Source organism: Peromyscus maniculatus, chromosome 19, assembly GCF_049852395.1.
Source record: "Peromyscus maniculatus bairdii isolate BWxNUB_F1_BW_parent chromosome 19, HU_Pman_BW_mat_3.1, whole genome shotgun sequence".
NCBI classification, from domain to species: domain Eukaryota; kingdom Metazoa; phylum Chordata; class Mammalia; order Rodentia; family Cricetidae; genus Peromyscus; species Peromyscus maniculatus.
Genome location: NC_134870.1, coordinates 37,025,208 through 37,043,686, shown reverse-complemented (window position 1 = coordinate 37,043,686; position 18,479 = coordinate 37,025,208). Strand labels below are relative to the sequence as shown.

The 18,479-nt window shown below is 40.1% G+C and overlaps 1 protein-coding gene and 1 long non-coding RNA gene across 4 annotated transcripts in view; one reads left to right on the top strand and one right to left on the bottom strand.

Annotated features, from left to right (window-relative positions):
• Positions 1-2,808: 2,808 nt before the first annotated feature.
• Kcnn2 (potassium calcium-activated channel subfamily N member 2) overlaps positions 2,809-18,479 on the bottom strand; it is a 389,972-nt gene continuing 374,301 nt past the window's right edge. For 2 of the 3 annotated variants that reach the window (XM_006977666.4, XM_076555209.1), the window contains 3 exons: positions 11,835-11,962; positions 5,842-5,911; positions 2,809-3,412 (listed from right to left, as the gene is read on the bottom strand). In XM_006977666.4, the coding sequence (XP_006977728.2) occupies positions 3,125-3,412; positions 5,842-5,911; positions 11,835-11,962 (486 nt within the window). In that variant the 3' untranslated portion in view covers positions 2,809-3,124. The remainder of the gene's footprint in view (positions 3,413-5,841; positions 5,912-11,834; positions 11,963-18,479) is intronic. The other variant, XM_042264409.2, reaches the window with a different exon arrangement.
• Positions 3,389-8,307, top strand: LOC121824153 (uncharacterized). The gene is made up of 4 exons (XR_013046082.1): positions 3,389-3,527; positions 4,467-4,657; positions 5,304-5,418; positions 5,962-8,307. It is a non-coding gene; the product is annotated as an uncharacterized LOC121824153 (long non-coding RNA).

Below are 18,479 nucleotides of genomic sequence, written 5' to 3'. Positions count from 1 at the left end.
TCCATCACTGCCCCATCTTCCACATTTCAGGATCATACTTATGAACAGAATGGAGTCACAGAATTTGAGACACAAAGCATCCTAGTAGTATTCTGGTTCACATTATCAATAGTGAGAGGATGTAAAATGGATGCACTAATCCAGAGTCTAGAAATTTGCTTCAAAAATGAAGTAGACAGGTAAGCAGAGGGGGTGGGATTTATAATCTGCACTCCAAAGTGTTAGGAGCTACAAGAAGAAGGGCAGATAATGAGGATACTTAATGCTTGTGGCCTTATCCCAAACACAGTAATAAAAATAACTCCCACCATTGAGAGATCAAGACCAGGCTCTATAGAGCTCCACAGATATGTGTCTTCTGCTATCCATTTTATGGATGGGTAGGGGTTTAGAACTAAAGGATGAACATCATTCAAGTGCACTAGGAGGAAGCAGAGGTAAATCATGAATCCCAGTTAGAGTCTATTTTACCATGTCAGTTCTGAAGACTAGACAAAGTTTAAATAAAACAAAGAAAAGAAGGTTCCTATCAACTCTAACCAATAGCTTCTTTTTCAGTCCCCATGCACTGTTTATAAACATAATGGCTCAATTATTACAGGCACTTTGCTGAAGAGCCTTTTGGAAAACAGCTATAAAGAGGGGAGAAAATACAGGGAAAGGCACCTAAGATTTCCAAGTTGAATACCATTTATGCATCTGACCCACCTTCACTTCCTTTTTTTCTAGTGACTAGCATAGATACTGTGTGCATAAGGAAACAGGAGAACTTACTGAGGAGGACAGTGCCTGTAATTTAAAAAGATACACATACCCTGGCTATAGAGACAGGGGGCAGAGTGTGGCCAGCCAAACAACCAACAGAATCAATTCTCACTGGGCATTCTGAAGGGCACATTGCAGACACAAGGATTCTTCCAATATTCAAAACTGTTTGAAAGGAGATTGATAATGCTACATAAAGAGAAATTAAGGAAGCATGATCATGACAGGTCTATCTTTAGAGTGGATGGATCTCTCCTCTTTTAAATTGTGATTGTTTTGCATTAAAAGAAAAGAGAGGAGAGATGTGTCTGTCAGTCTTCATACAGTTGTACAAAGGAATAGCAAAGGTGAGATTAATTTAAAGCCCTAAAGACTACCCTACGCAGAGGGGCTATGGCAAGGAGGAAGAAAATGAACATAATGCAACCTAAATTTATTCTTTCTCTCCTCTCTTCCTCAATAAGAGGAGCACTATATTATTTTTCCCTGTTCTCTTAGATTGCCAACTGATCAGTAAAGTGCTAATTAAACTTAATTATGTCGACTCTGATTTTAGTCACAACAGAGGTAGAAAACACAAGAATTAACTACATCAATTACAAGAATATATCCTCTTTTCAAAAATGTTCTCTTTTCTTTTCCATGTTTGTACCAAATATTTGCTATAGTCTTGCATGTGACCCAAAATATATAAAAAGACAGTATAGTTGCATCTACAAATGGGAAATCTTGATGAGGCAGGAGGTTGACATTTGCTTAACTCAGCAGTATGCATCCATAAGCAGTTTAATATCATCTTTCCTTTGATATCAAAGGTTTTCCAGGCATTGGCATTGTCCAACATCCGTGTAAAATATATATGGCTTGGTTTTGGCTACTCTGGGTAGTTAGCAGATAAGCAGGTCTCCTGCAATCTCAAGCACCTGTACTTGGTCTTGGGCAATGGTTTATTTTTTGAAGTTATAGAGATTAGATGTGGAAGGTTTTTCTACAGAACTATGCAAAGCAGACAAATATATCACTGCAGTTTTTTTTCCAAAGAAGAAAATAATAATGCTCGTAGCTTGCATCACTGTACGTTTGACAGCAGAGGATAGGATGTGCAATCAGGAGGAGAGGGTGAGCTCCCAAACACTTTCCCGAACTAAATAATGTCCAGGGTCAGACTAACGTAAGCAGGTTGTCTTTGGAGTGTCCAAAAGAGGCTGTAACTTGTCACAATGCATTGGCTCTCTCACTACATTTTTGTCCCCCTTGGGTTTGGGGAACAACATTAAGTGAGGCACTTCTATGTGGTCCGCTCAATCTGCTCATTCCTAACCTAGCTTCTGCTTATGGTGACTTTGCCCCGGCTTTGCACCCTTAACTTCCCAGTTCCCATTCTCGCAAACTGCTTACAGCTCCTCTTGAAACAAGTATGGAAATCTACGAAATTTACTGTATGTCGTTTACTTGTACCTCATGTGTTAGTGGAGTCCAAGAAAGGACCATATGTTAGGTGAGGGGTTGGGTTTGGCTCATATATATTTATTATTGTGATGGCAATCTACAAATTGATACATAGGTGGCTAGACATGTATACAGCAAACATCTAAGAGTATATAGCCTGGGGCTTTCATGGTAAATGAACTAGGAAATCACTAGTTTAGAGCTGAGATTCTGCAACATGAGTTCACAGTGATGTCCCTTGATACTTCCTTTGTGTATATTTGCTTATAAGATGGGACTAAAATAATTATTGAAAGTGTCTCTTCCCCTTGTTCGCATATGTCCCGATAAAACTGTCCAAGTTTCCACATCATGTGGAAGCAAAGTACACTAAAATACGCTGTGAAGTGAAAACAGGGTAGGGCCAAGTGGTTGTGATATTAATATTTCAGGAAGGAAAATCTTCTCAAATCAGGCGTAGAACACTTTAGTCTTTTCAGGATACATTTTGGAAATCAAAATTATCAACGTGGATCAGATAATAGCCAGTCACTTTCCCCTGAAAACAGTGTAAGAGGTAAAGTTATAGAAATGGGAAGAGACCAAACAAGTATGTGCAGAAATTAACTTTTTTATTATATATCATATAATGTAGTAGTAAAGTTTGTTTGAAGTGCATGAATAAAAAGTTAGTGAAATTACAGGAGGAACAATCTATATAGCAATAATTGGTGCATTCCCTGTGCATCTGAAAGAAAAAAAAAAGAGTTTTCACTCATATTTTGGCCTAAAACTTAGTGTTCAGGTTCCCAAGATTCTGACATCAGAACCCGGATAACGCTGATTAGAACCATAGGGGCTTTACAATAAAAGCTAAAATATTGACCATATGATGGCAAAAAGTCTTATTTTGTGGTTAACTTATTCTCTTCTAGCTACTCTCTGATGAAGTTGGTGGCGCTGTGGAGGAGGACCTTCTCCTCCTGGACGAGGACCGGGAGCGCTCAGCATTATAGGTGACATGCTTGTCGTAGTTCTCCATCTGAGCCTCAATGAAGTCCCTCTGCTGCTGTCGGATGGTCTGGCTGATGAGCCCAGGGAGGGCATGAATGCTACCAATCAAAGTCTCTAATTTTGTTTCCAGGGTGACGATCCTTTTCTCAAAGTCTTCACTCCTTTCATTTAAGTCGGAAATCATGTCATACATGATATTCTGGGTCTGGAAAAGAAGATTGAGAAGACAGAAACAAAGAAATAAGAGGCTTCATCACTCTTGCCTCAGAAGAAAACTGTCAACTCTTCCAGCTTCAACACTAGCCTCTTGCTGGTGACAGGTGTGTCCGCTAACTGAACAGTTTAGGTTGCAAAGCAAGTTCCATGTATTCTTAATACAAAGGTGTAAATGAAGTATGACAGGAATTAGCTAGTTATGATTTAGAAAGTATGGTGTAGTTATTGCTTGTTAAATGCCCAATGATTTTAGGTGGCATAAACTTAGATAAAAATGTTTCATTTTATTATTTATGTGGTAATGATTCTTATACAAGTTAGCATATCAAATTCATTTCAACATGTGACATTACAACACGGCCAATTTTTATAATAATGGTAAGATTTAAAGAACAAAAAGATAACAGATGATAGTGAAATGTAAAAACATGATGGGAGAGTAGGAATAAAGTTTAGGATGAATTGATTTGAGCAGATAACTTAGTAATTTAAAGAAATCTATACTCACACATCTTTTGTTGTCTATGTTCCAAACCTCAGACCTCTTTTCATTGAATCCAACAAAAAGTTTCACAGATACAATGTCAAATAATATAAATCCTCAATAAGATTCATAGTTGTGGGGGATATTAAATTACAAGTCCATGGCTAGGACTAAAGCTCAGTGGCCAAGCACTTGCCTGACAAGCACAAAGCTCTGGGTGTGTCCTCAGTACACCACACAAGTAAACATTTACAGGTTGCCTTATTGGAATGGTGTACTTAGAGCTACATGGCCTGAAGTAGGAATGTGAAACGCTGTCTTGTACAGAAAACTGAATTGATCAGAGGGAGTCACGAGTCTAGGTCTTAGTTATAGTTCCTGAAGTAGTTAAGAAACTTGCAGAACTGCAGGGTTGAGCAGCTCCGAGCTAGAGACAGAAGAGAGTGGCCAAGAGGGAAGGATAGAGATGCTATACTGAGCCTAGGACCACCTTTCCCAAATCCAAGACTCCTTGTGTCACATCCTCCTCCTACTCCACTTCTTCCTGTATCTTTTCCAGCTTCACTGATGTTTGAAGATGATAAATGAACTGACTGAGAGAGTCATTCAGAATACAGGCATTTTGTTCTGGTTGAGCCACGGACACAGAGAGCACTAACTTCACTTTTACTACATTCTTGGGAAAAGTGAACAACATCCATTCATTCGAAAATACTGAACTCTTACGGCATGTATCATCCTGTGGTCAGAGTAAGTATGGCACTGCATAAATAGCTCAAATATATTTCACCTTGTATATACCTTTTGTGTATCTAAGTAGTGCTGGAGAGTAAGCACATGAGCTCATGTGTGCTAGGTGGGGCAGATTTCAGTTTTCTGCTGTATTCTTAAAAGTATACTCCTTTCCTTCATTCTAACTTAAAGGGGCCAGCTTTATTTTTTAATGTCCAATATTTTAAAGCATTTAGCCTAGGAATGATGCAACACATAAATATTATTTCACTACCTCAAGTGAAATCCACATTAGTGGAGGGTGTCTTTGTCCTGCATGCTTGTATACTGCCCAGCTTATGTGAATGATGTCTGCTTCCCTGAAGTGAGTCATTGAATACTTACCTTTGAATATATATATAAAATGTGTTACTGATAATGCATACATTGAATATAATTTGGAAGTATTATTTAATAAGGCTAGGCCAAATGTCTAATTATACTTCAAGATTTGGCAAAAACATAATACGATTTGTCAAATATAAAACAGGATGTATGTGTTGCCTCTGCCAAAGCAATTGTGCTAAAAGGCAGAACACATACATACTTCTATTCTAGAGTCTCCTTTGGAACTAGCTGAACAGGATGTGATGTCTGTACAGCTGATAAATATTCATATTTTCAGAGTGGCTTTTACTTATGGAGGAACAATTAAAAAAGCAGATAAATCTTTTGGATATGACAAAGAACTAGAAAACTATGAATGTACTTGGTTAATAAAATGGAGAAAACCATAAAAAGTGAGTATACTTTCTTTTGAAACATAAATTTCATTTTAGAATATAATTTCTGAGATTAAAGAATAAGAAGAAGAATGATGAGTTCTACTTATCCCCGAGCCTCATAGTCACATCCAAGATGTATGTAGTTCTGTTCTTCCACAGATGAGGCATCACTTCATATTCCACTAAGAGGTCTTACGGTATTTCCAGTGCACTGTCCCCATGGAGTCTCTTAGCATTGGGGTTGGATAATGTACACGGGAAAAGAGCATATGAACTCAGTACAAGGTTTAGAAAAAGAAGGCTTCTAAATTGGACCATCATTTTGGGGTGGTGTGGTAGCTGTGTTAAGGTCGTGGTAGCTTCTGAAGTGCTGCCCATCACGGTGCAGTGGTTAATTTCAATGGCTACAACCTTGAGGGCTGAGCCCCTCTGAATTACCTTGGCCAGATCCACTAGGGTATTTGCTTGATCATTTAGTTTCCTCTGTTCCATCTTCACACTTCTTAATCTAAAAGACAGAATCTGAAATCAGAAAGGCCCTCTTGTCTCTCTGGCCAGGTCACTGCTTTCAAAGGGCATGCACAAAATCCACAAGAGCAAATAACTGCATGGATAATGCCTTGAGTATTTGGGGGGTAAAGTCCACACTGGTTATGTGTCTGGTACAATGAGAAGCATGCTTCCCCAACACCGCAAAAAAGAAAGGAGAGCAAGAGATGAGATGTCCTCAGGACAACCATGTACCAGGTAAGTTGAATTCAGGAAGACTCATAAGGATTTAACCATATGAGAAAAAGCCAAAACATTCCTTAAAGCTCCAGTATCATGACAAATAGACATAGGAAGAAATATGCAAAGCAACTAGAATTTCATCATGTTGGAGCAATGAACACCTTCCTATGCCTACGTGACTAGATACAGGTATTAACCCTGTTTAGTCTGAAATGAATTGGGTTAGGTATTTGAACCTGATGAAAACACAGTGATAAGTGAGATTCTTGTTAACAAAAACCACTTTTATTCAACCAGCAGCAAGATAACTCAAAACATATAATTTTCTTACTCTATTTTGCTTGATTTTACCTTAAACTGACATTGAATTTGAATAGAGGCCAGACCACATCTTTGAGAGAATCTCTTTTAGTTTTAAATGTAGTTTTTTGAAAAAAAAAAAAAAAAAGACAAAATATATCTAGTGGGTAGAATATCTATTTTTAAGATTAATTTTAGTTACTTTAAAATATCCTTGTATGTATTTGGCGGTCACAAGGCCACTCTTAAAAAGTCATTTTTCTAAATAAAAACTCTTACTGTTTTTTTTTTTTTAAACTTATTTATTGTAGAACCCCGGTAGATATTCCATGATTCTTATGTCCAGGAAATTAAGACTTTACAAGAGAAAGCTAGGTTACTGTTCTATAAGCCAGACATTCAAAGCCTGACTGAAAAAGAAGAAAAAAGAAAAAAAAAAAAAAGAAATCAGTAACTCTGAGCTATTTTGTGCCGAAAGAAAAAAGAAAATCCATGCTAATCTCACTTGGGCTTGATAATGAATCATTTACTGAGTATGGTTTCAATGAGTAAAAAGAGTATTTTATACTTTTTAATTTAAATAGTATATAACTACATAAGAGACATAAAAAATTCACAGGGCAAGATTTTACTGCCAGGGAGATTTTCCTAATGTGTTTACAGCACTTAGTGATTTCATCTTGCACCTAGGAGAGCCAGCATGTAGCTGGGTCTGCTCCACAGTGAAGATACAGCTCCTGCCAGCTAGAGTCTAAATGGCGTCCACCTATACTACAGTCTCAAATCATCTAAAATGGTTCAGATTTATCAATTCATTGCTGTGTATTCATTAGAAACTCAGAACCAAGTTAAATGGCTCATGAAAGCTTATAACTCTTCAATTCTACCTTTGAAAACTCAATGGAAATCAAGCAAAAAGCACCTTGGCCGTCTATGGATCAGTGACGAGAAGTCTAGTAGGGAAAGCCGCAATGTTAGCTGGGGACTCAACTCTCACTGACCCGAACTTGACTTTGCTTCTTCAAGCATGGAATGAAGTGTTATATTAGGACTCTCCTGGAGTGCTGGAGGTATCATAAATGATTTTAAGTGACACCCAAATAAGACCTTAATACTAAAACATGCAGAAAGACAGCTTTTCCCTTTAACTACCATGAATGTCTGGATTATTGCAAGAAAAAAGTGCCAGGCAGGTCCTATCTTATCTCTACCTCCTGACACCTGATTATAATATTTTCCCCCCACAGGAGATGGGTAGGATCTTGGCTCAGAGCTTTCTAGCCTATGGCTATAACTCAATGCCAGGATTAAAATCACTAGATGATGGCACCTTTACTTTCTACTGTAAATAATGCCTTTTACGACAGGAACTTACGTCAAGTTTTCTTTTAAAGTTCAATAATGCCTAAAGTTTGGGGCTCTGGACCTGATACCTCCAGCAATTTGTGAGCAAAGAGAGAGTCTTGAACTTAGAAAACAGGAGGAAGGGGAGAATGGTTGTTAGGTAAAGTGGAAACTTTTTTCAAAAACACTGGAGTCCGGTGTCCTTCAGCTGGATTTCCAAGCTATGACTGACAGTAGAATTTTGCCCATGGTATTTATTACTAATCTAGAAAGCTACATCCATAGCTACATCCATAGCTTTCTAGATTAGTAATAAATCTGATTGATTTATTAGTGATCTGACCCTGATTGGAACTCCATTAGCTCTTGGGACTTAAATGAGCTTGTCTTGCCCTCTGATCTGCCTGTGGTATGGGACTGCCTTCTGAGACTACCTGCGATGTTAGAAGAGCAGACACTGAACCTTGCTCAAGCTGCAGCTGCCGGAATAAAAGGTAACATGCACATGGATAGTACACTTTTTTTTCCCACAAAAGATTAAGAAACAGATGTTGATTTCTTCCTTGTGAACTTCACTTATCACAGGAAAATATCATGATTTTGGATCACATTTCCATAGCAGCAATCAGACTACCAAAATTCACAAATAAAGGATCTGCTGGGTGCATGCAGCCAGTAGAAAATTCTGCAAATGTTGAAAGGAACAGCTCACACAACTTACTTCCGAGCTCTATTTTCATTTTGTTGAAATAAAAAGACAAAACAAAAGAAAAGAAACTGTAAAGTATTCCGGAACAAAATAACATAATGTGGTGTTCAGTTGTACACAGGGGGCTCGATTCATCAGCTGGAAGACCCTGCAGGATCTTGACATTGATTGGCACTATTCAGTTCATCACCATCCTTTGTTGCTACTACACTCTGCCTACCTGAAAGCACTTGGCTTCCTCTTACACCAGAATTCAGAATGAAGAAGGTGCATAAAAGTCATGTTGGCCTCTTCATACTTGGTGTTCAGGGGAATAATAGGAAACACTTTGGCTTAGAATGACAGATATAATGGTTCTTTTGAAGGGAGAGCATATCTTTTCCATATCGGGGCTATTCAGAATCCCCTCTAATATAAATTATGCACATTAGCTTTCTTGGCTCTAGACAAGTTCGTGTTGATTGATGGCTCCATGGTTGAGACAGAAGAATGAAAAAGTTAAAGCTGCTATCAGAAAAAGGGTTGAAAGTTAGAGAGAGAGAATGCTGCATGGCATTGAGCGACAATTCATAAAGACAAACGCATTACCGAAAAGAGGGCACTGACCTAGAGAGTTTAGACTCATCAGAGGCTAGAGAGGTCGCTTGTTGGGAAAGAGGCCATAAAGTATGGAAAAGAGTAAGAGCTGAGCTAGAGGGGGCTGGTAGAAGAGGACAGAGCTGCTAAAATTGCTCTCAGGGAGAATCAGAGAGTAGCAAAAGCCAGACAAGTTCCAGTCAATGACTTGTGAGTTTTTGTCCAACTAGGTCTACTTCCTGCAGTGCGGGCGGATGATGCTGTGCACCCCTGAGCAGTGGACAGTGAAGACCTGGCCCTGAGGAATCGAGCCCTGTGTGCTGTCTGTCATGACATCACTCTACAACTCCCCACAGAAGTTCACATGACAAGTGATTATGCACCAGTAGAATAATCTAGCCAAACCCAGCCCTTGTAACCACGCTTATTCTGCTGCAATTGTTCATAAATGTTAAGTATTCTCCACAGCAGGGAACTCAGCAAACCCCAAACTAACTTATAAAACAATTCTGAACATAATTGAATTGCGTCAAACTCATCTGCTTTAGATGCACACATTGCATTAAAAAGGGCAAGAAAAGGGTGATGATGGGAAAAGTCTGATGGAAGCAGAAGAAGGATAAGGGGGGCTTCTGGCACACGATCCAGAGCAGCCAGTGAAGAACTCCACAGAAGTTCCTCCCATGTGCCCTTCCAATCAGGCTGACATGCCCCGTAGGGCAAATTTGCCACTTACTTTTGGCCAGTTCATTAAATCAGCTTCCTTGTATAGAGAATTTTTTTAAAATAATATTTTGTTACAAAAGAAACTTGCGGCAATGCTAAAAGATTTTGCAATGAATAAATACCAGAATACTATCCCATATTAGTATGGATGTACTTATAACTCAAAGTACTTGACAAAACAGACTAAATAATAATCACCATACCCACAAAGTTACAGGACTGCATTACAGAAATCTATTGGTGCATGCTTTGGATTTTTTTATTCAAGAGGCAAATCAAATATGACTATTTTCACTGATAGGCACACAAAATGAAGCATGATCACAACACATGTACATACTTACTCCTACTTCATCTTGCATACCCTTTACCTTTGGATGTGTCTTCTCATACCCAGAAGGGGAAGCTTTCTATCATACTCAAACAAAATAGACTACCAAAAACATTAACAGTACAAAAATGATCTGTCCATAGTTTGCCGTGATTGTTCATATTAATGTTGGGGTTACTGTGTTGAACAGCTTAATAAGACAGACTTTTTCTAATGGGCTCTTTCCAAGTGAATCCTCTGAGAAAATGGCTGTCTAGATGGGCTTAGGGAACACAGGAAGAGTCCAGATATTTCTTGGGGCCTCACTCTCTAGTGCAGAGAATAAAAGGAATGCCACCACCTGGACTGGTGTTCCTGGGTTGACCCTGGGTCCCAAAAGTAACTGAACTTCAAGAAGCAGGCTTCTGCTTTGTGAACCAGCTCTAAGATAATTCTCCTCTTTGTTTTCCCCTGTCTTTCCTTATAGGCTGGAGGGCAGTTGTGTATCTAGTCAAGTCACAGAGGTAGAGGAGAAATACCATCCCCTTCTAAAGAAAGTACATGGGGGGCAATAAGGAGCACGAGTGAATAGCTGTGAGCAATAATGATAAACAATCCTACCACATGTGCAAAGATATCTCTAATTTAATTCCAGAGTTACTTGGGTTTTATTTGCACTAACAGAGGTCTCAATCCCATAGAAGTATGCACATGAGCATCATTATAGGCACACTATAGACTTACCAGGATACCTTAATATCCCAACCAAGCAGGGCAGAGGCTGGACCAGTGAAAAGTCAGAAAATGAAAGTCTATGGATTCCTCGCAGAAGGTTAGCGGTACCATGTTGCTTATGAATTAATTAAATATGTAAATAAAAATCCCAGACTCACAGCTTTCTTGTCTGTTGTACTGGTTGGGTCTGAGAAGGCCAATCATGTGGCACAGGCAAAGACCTAATATTTACCCACATTTCCATTGTTATCCTGGTATGTCTCACAAGGAAAACCACTTTCCTGAGCCACAAATGTGGCCACGAAGAAAGGACTTTAAGAGTAAGTCTGTCTGGTGTCACAGTGTATACCCACATGTGAAGAAAATGTCAGCCTGGAAAGGTCTGTTTCTCAGTCATCACTGAATCTTATGAGGTACAGACAGTTAACTTAAAAGATAAGTAATTATATAACAAAGACATGCATCAACAGCTTATGTCAGTTAAATAAAAGTAACTTAATAAGAGAAAATTGAACTATACCAACTCTATAATGATCACACAGCATACAGATAACCCCAAACTTTTTGATTAAGAAGTCATTGAATATTGCAGAATTAAGACAATTAAATATACTATGTTATATAAAGATATTTGCTAGCATGTAAAAATCCAGATGGATCATATAATGTCCCTCCCCACTTCTCCCAAGATTCTACCGTGGATTCAAGCTCAACATTTCAGGTCAAACTATAAAAATAAAAGCATTAATTAAATATAATTCTAACAGAAATTATGGCCCCCAAAGACAAAGATATTTTGATTATAGCACACATGCTTTCCAGCCATAAAAGGAACTAAGCCTTTCTCTGGGGTCCATTATTAGAATTTGAGATGTCTCCTGGAAGCAAACATGGCAGTGCCTTTTTCTTTTCCTCCCTCACAAAGGGAGGACCAGCGAGCACAAGAATCAAAAGCCAAGGCTAAGAAGAAAGAAGACAGAAACGAAAACAGGTACTTACTGATGAATAGCTTGCAAGAATTTCCGCTGATGCTTTCTTACTTTTGCGTGGTCGATCTTTTTCACTAGCTTTGTGTTTTTGTAGATTAACCACGTTTCCCTGAGTACATTGGCGGCTGCGTTTTTCACCTGTTTAGAAAACACAAGAAAAGCCGTCACTACACTCTAAAGCAAATTCCCCCACACTCATTCACAGTTGTGTTTTTCATCCCAAGAACCACAGCGAACTGGAGCTTTAGAAACTGCTACTCAAAAGACTATTTTCTTAGTATATCTTCCTTCGTGCAAGAATTTAGGTCTGCCTGGGAACACAAGTGAAATATTAGGGAGCTACTACTGACCTCTTTCTGTATTACACTCTCCTTGCTCTAACAGGAAACTGGGTTTTTATTCAACACCTCATTTAAAGAAAATTCAGAGATGCTGAATTTTCCACTTATATGGCAACTCCTCTCCCCATCCTCTCTATTTCCCCAGAGAAGGGCAAAATGGCAAATACCAAGGTTAATTTTGTCTCTTGCAAGCTCACCCAGTCTCTCTGGCTGTGCCGTGCAGCCAGGGCATATTTCCGTGTGTGAGTTCACCCCATGCACACCAGCTCCCAGAATGACTGGTGTGTTTGCTTGCTAACACACTTTCACTTGTAGGAATGTTATCAGGATTTCTTGGGAAAATTAAACAGGTTGCATTTCAAACAGATGGACAGATATAAAAGATGCAGTAACTGTACCTGATGAAGGCCGGTCATCTTATCTAATCACTTGCTTTCTGATTAAAATCTCCAGAGGCCTTAGGAACTGATATCTAATTAAAATTCCCAGAGGCCCTGGGAACTGATAGAGACCAAGGCAGGGTATATCTCCTCTGCCTGGCTCTATGATGGGACCTGGAAAGACGGAGCTTCTCCAGTTAATTGACTAATTACTTATCCTAAGAAGTATTCCCATTTCATACCCTGGAGTGAAAAAAGCCACAGCTGGTTGGGCACGGGGTAGAGGAAGACAGCTCGGAATAGGCGGTGATGGAGAAAGAGTAGCATTTAAGCTGTAACTGAGAAATGGGTCTTGAGCCCTTGAGTCTAGAGTAACCAAGTCAGGTCCAGGGCCTGGTGAGCCTGTTGGCATTTTAGTTTCTCTAACATGAGCGTGCTAGAGATGACGATGACTCAAGTCCTGTCGTCTCATGTTTACAGTAAGTAGACTATAACTCTGGTGGTAAGTTTACAGTTATAGCTTTCTACTTTTGCAAAGAAATGCCACCTTTCAGGATTGAACCCTCTTCTTCCTGAGGGAAACTGTACTGTTAAAACCAATTTTAAGAAAATGACTGGTTTCTTGCAGAAGAAGTGGTTTTGTGGGTGACCCTGCTGTTACGCACTTCCTCTGAACAGCTGTTACGCTTTCCTAGGATGCTTCCTCAAACCAGTAGTTTTGAAAACAACCGGAAGAGATGGAGAGTATGGCAATGAGTCCAAGCGATACCCACCCACCTCGCCTCTCTCCAGGGAAGCTAAAAACACTGGAAGCCAAATCTCTCGGGTCTTTTCAAAGGCAAAGAAACTGGTGCAGTGTGAGAGATGGAGGTTTGAGCAGTCTGCTTGCTCAGAGCATGGTGTGAGAAGAGACTGGCTAGCAGTCCTCCAGCGGTCTGCGCTGGAGATCATTCTTATGAGAACAGGCGCTCCCAACCCTCTAAGTGGCTGTGGAAATCTGGACAAGTGATGAGCAGCCCTGGTATATGACCTTCTGGCTTTACCTGTACAGGTGACAATACAGGAAGTGATGGTCAGACTAATTATGAAAGGTTAATTCGGGGGGACATGTCTCCAGCTGGGCCATGATCCTAGCATTAAACAGAGCAACTGATTTGTATAGAGTTCCGCCTACAAAGTAAAAACCTCAAATTTCTTTTAAATTCTACAGACTTTTGAAAAGGGTGGCTTCTTGTTTCGTGGATGCATTTTAAATCATTACTTCCTTTTGGGATTGCAGTGGAGCAGGGAATCTCGAAATTCAGGGTAGAGTGGGTCGGTGATGCCCTGGAAGCCTTAGGCTCAGGATCTGTGTCCCCTAAGCAGTCATTGCAGCTGACAGGCTTAAATGAAATGAAACCCAGACATTTCCTTTAAAAAAAAAATTCGAAACATGCGAATTGATTTTAAAATGCCTTCTCTCTCATTCCCTAGTGAAGTCTTTAAAACATATTACCGCTTTAACTGTTACTTTTCAGCATGAAAGCTACAAAACAATACGTGCCAGAATTAAACCACAGAACAAAAATCCAAATTCTGCCAGTGACTGAGTGAGATGTTTCCACGTGTGGGTCTTCTTGTCCTTGTTAGGGCTGAGAGAAACAGGACAGTAAGCAGACAGATTAGAAGGCACCTGGGGGAACTGGACCAAACTGATGCACAAACATCCTAGAACCCAGAGAACAGCCAGCGTGCATATTCCATGTCATCTAGGTAAGCAGCAAGCTGACTTGGGTATAGCTCGTGTTAAACATGTCCATGGTGTTAAGTGGGCATCATGGGATACACAATTTGTACATAGACATGTGTACTCATGAACACACACACACACACACACACACACACACACACACACACACACACACACAGCATCATATCACACACACACACACACACACACACACACACACACACACACACACACACACACAGAGGAAAGATCCTTGTAATTAAGAAGACTATCGAGATCTAGAGAACAACTCTAAACTATTTCCAAGAGGAAATCCAGCAGTTCTAGAGCTAAGAGGCCCGGGAACATAGTTTGATGGAACAATGTTTGCCTAGCATCTAACAGGTTCCATGCTAGATCCCTAGGACTGAAACCGTAGAAAATAGCAAAATAAGGGAAGGGAAGAGAATGATCTCCAGGACACGTCTCCTCCCTACTGACTGCCCTGTACCTTGTCCCAGCATATGCTGAACTAAAGGAAAATAGAAACGTTTTCTCTGTCCGACTCATTTCCATGTTTAATTGAAATCCTTCACTGGAAATTCTTTTGAAAGGCACACTAATAATCAAGTATTTGGTAATTGCTCAAACCAAGGCTATAGGAGAGATGGCAGTGGCAATAACACCAGTCCTTTGTATGACTCCCCAAGGTGTCAAGGCTACCTGGTATCACATTGCTGCTCAAAGATAATTAGAAATAAAACTATAACTAATATGATAAAATATTAAGTATGGTACTGAATTTATTATTTTTATACAGTACTGGGCACCAAAAATAACTGGTGCCGGGACTTTGAAAATCAGTAAAATGCTTACAGCAGATGAATGCTTAAATGAAACCTTGTATAAACCGATCTGATATAAAGAAGTTTTTAACAGTTTGTCATTACTAACAAGGGATTATTACTTATACTTTTCCTTGATTTCAGTAACTTTGAGTCTTCATTTTCAACTTTGATTTCATTTTTCTTCTTGTCTTTGTCTATGTGATGTACATATGACTGTGGTGGGCAGATGCCGACACTGGGAATCTTCCTCAGTCTCTTCTCCATCTTGTGATATGAGACAGGGTCTCTCACTGAACCTGGAACTTGTGAGTAGCCTGCAGGCGCCTATGATTCTCCTGCCTCTGCCTCCTCAGCCCAAGAATTACAGGCACACAATGTGTGCCCAGATTTTTGCACAGGCCTGGGGGAAACAATCTAAGGTCCTCATGCTTACAATAATAAGTAAGTTTATTATTTACCAACTGAGGGGGTCTCCCTAGAAGATTTTGTAAAAAGTTCATAAAGCATTGGGTTTCCTTATATCATCTTCATGCACACACGACCACACTTTACTTTCATTCACTCCCCTCTTGAAGGAAGCTCATGTGAAATGCAACCAGTGAGTCTTCTGCTGAGGTGAGGGTGGGTTGCCTGGCTTTAGTCCTCACCCCAGTTTTCACAACAGAAATCTATGATTTAGGGTGATGGTATGACTCCTTTAATGTTTTAATCCAATGAGCTGGGTAGCCAATGGAAAAGCTGTGTTTTGTAACTCGTCTGTAGACTCTGTTAATGGAGATGTAGAAGACGAGGTGAGGCAACTGTGTGAATGTGTTATGACAGATCTTACTACAGGTTTGGAAACACCCTCAGTTCATGTTAACGTGTATTATTATTCTCCGTTGTACATTCATATAGCAAGTGTTAAAAATTAAAAATTCTGAGCAGGCAGCACACTAGAGTTGACCCTGTTGGAGTGTGTGTGTGGGGGGGTGCAGGTGAGCTGGGCCTGTGTATGTGAGAGCAGGAGAGCTGCCCCTGGCCCTTCCCTCATATGCCATGGGACAGCAAGGGTAAGGGAAATATGCCCTGCCCCCCCCCCCCCGACCCTTGTCACCTGCAGCAGGTGGGAGAGCAGACCTTAGGGCCATGAGAATGGTAGAACTGGTCCTACCCCTCACCAAATGCAGCAATCAAGAGAGTTGGCCCTGCACCTCACCTGGATAAAACAATAGAGCTGGCCCTGGTGGTGTGAGCCCTGGTGAGCTGGACCTGCTCTCACAAGAGCAGGAGAACTGGCCCACTCACTGCTGTCTGCTGCACTGGGTGAGCTAGCTGGGGCAGTGCTGGAGAGCTTGCCTGGGTGGTGAAAACAAGGGAAAGCTGGCAGGCTGACCAACACAGGCCCAGAATGAGGACTATAAGGTAGCTCATCTCAACACTGACCTCATCTGTGAACTGCTGTAGCATGGGCCTGCAGATCCCAAGCTACAGGCTCTCTATTAATACAAGGCAACAATAGGATATTCAAGAGGAGCTCCAGTGAGGGCCTGGTATGGAGGGTGTAGCAGAAGCCAGTGACCTTGAACCAGGCCAAAGACTCATTGCAATGAACAGTTACATGTAAAGATGTATGGACTAAACGGTAAACTGTGTGACTCACTGGGCCACACTACAGCTTCCACGTCAAGATGTTTTAGGTTTGTTTTTTGTTTATTTGTTTTTACTTTTAAATTTTGCTTTGAGGGGGAGGTTGCAAGGGTAAAGGGATGGGGAGATAAATGAGATTGGGATGCATGATGTGAAATCCAGGAAGAATCAATAAAAAGTTAAAAAAAAAATTCTGAGCCAGGTGTGGTAGCTCATGCCTTTAAATCCTAGAACCTAGGAGGCAGAGGCAGGTGGATCTCTGTGAGTTTGAGGCCAGCCTCATCTCCAGAACGAATTCCAGGACAGTTAGGGCTGTCTCAAGAAAAAAAAAAGAGAGAGAGAGAGAGAGAGAGAAGGAAAAAATAAAATTCTGGTAGAATTCTCATAATTGCTTGTTTTACAAGTTTCTTTACAATACCAAGGCATTCTGGGGAACAAACTCTTTAGATTTCCTCTGGGTTTAGTCCTGAATCAGTAGTAATAGTAATCTAAGATGCAGAATGGCAAATAGTTTGACCCTGTAAGATGATGGACTATGGACTACAAATCTATTAAATAGCTGGGCCTGTCTTGTGTGTGTATGGTACATGCACATGTGGACACACATATAGAAGCCAGAGCAGGACATCTGTTATTTTCCTGTCTCACTCTGCACCTTTTAACCTGAAGACCCTGCCGGGAGCTCACATGGCTGGCTAGAAGGTTCACTCTGGGGGTCCACCTTACCTGCTACCAATGTTGGGGTTTCAGGCACTCACAGACAAACTAGACTTTTTATTTGGTCACTGGGGATCCCAACTCAGGTCTTCATGCTTCCACAGCAAGGGCTCTCGGCCACTGAGCCATTACCCCAGTCTGCACCTGACTTTCTGTCACAGAACATCTTTAATCTGGGCACATATACCTCTAGGATAATTTTTAATTCTAAAAGAGCAAGTAAATTTTCCTAGAATGAACACTCTTGAAACTGGGACACAATGAATAGTGTGTTTTATTTGGTTAATATAGTCATACAGAGAAATGATTTTTTACTAAAATCATTCCCCTTGATATTGGCACACGGTGAATACTTCCTCATCACTGTTGTTTGTCTCAATAAGACACATACTGGAAATCTTAAAAAATCTACACGTATTCCTGAGAGAATATTCTTTCAACACTCAAATTGATTTTTCTTTAGAGTCATGTTCAGATTTCAGAATGTTTATGACCATATCCCCTGCTAACCACTGGGGGAAAAATTCTCTCTTCTGGAGTATGTGAGGGAATACTTGTATTTCTCTCTCAACACTCATAGTGCTCTTGAGTTTGGACTAAGATGAGTTTGTCCTTATTCACTCTTAGTTTCCCTCAGACATCGTTGAGGAGTTTGAAATTCTTACTTAAATTTTTAGATGGATTCCACTTAGAAATTCCATAAACAACCAACTTAAGAATGTTCCAAGAAAATGATAGTCATTAAGCTGATGACTTTGCATAACATCTTGAATAGATGAATATTGGAGGGCTGTGTTCACATACTGTTGTGCCAAGTATCTGATTGAGGTAAGCATCCATTGCAAAGTAGTTCCACTTCTAAGAAACAGTAGTGAGATAACATTATTAAAGCCAATGGGTATCTTGTTGAATGTGACTTTTGAAACTTGGACAGCCTTTTAGTAAGGAAGTGTCTGAGAAGCCAACAAGACTCCCTCTGCAACATCATCTCCACTGTAGTGCTTATTTAATTCCTGAGCAAAGCATAATACT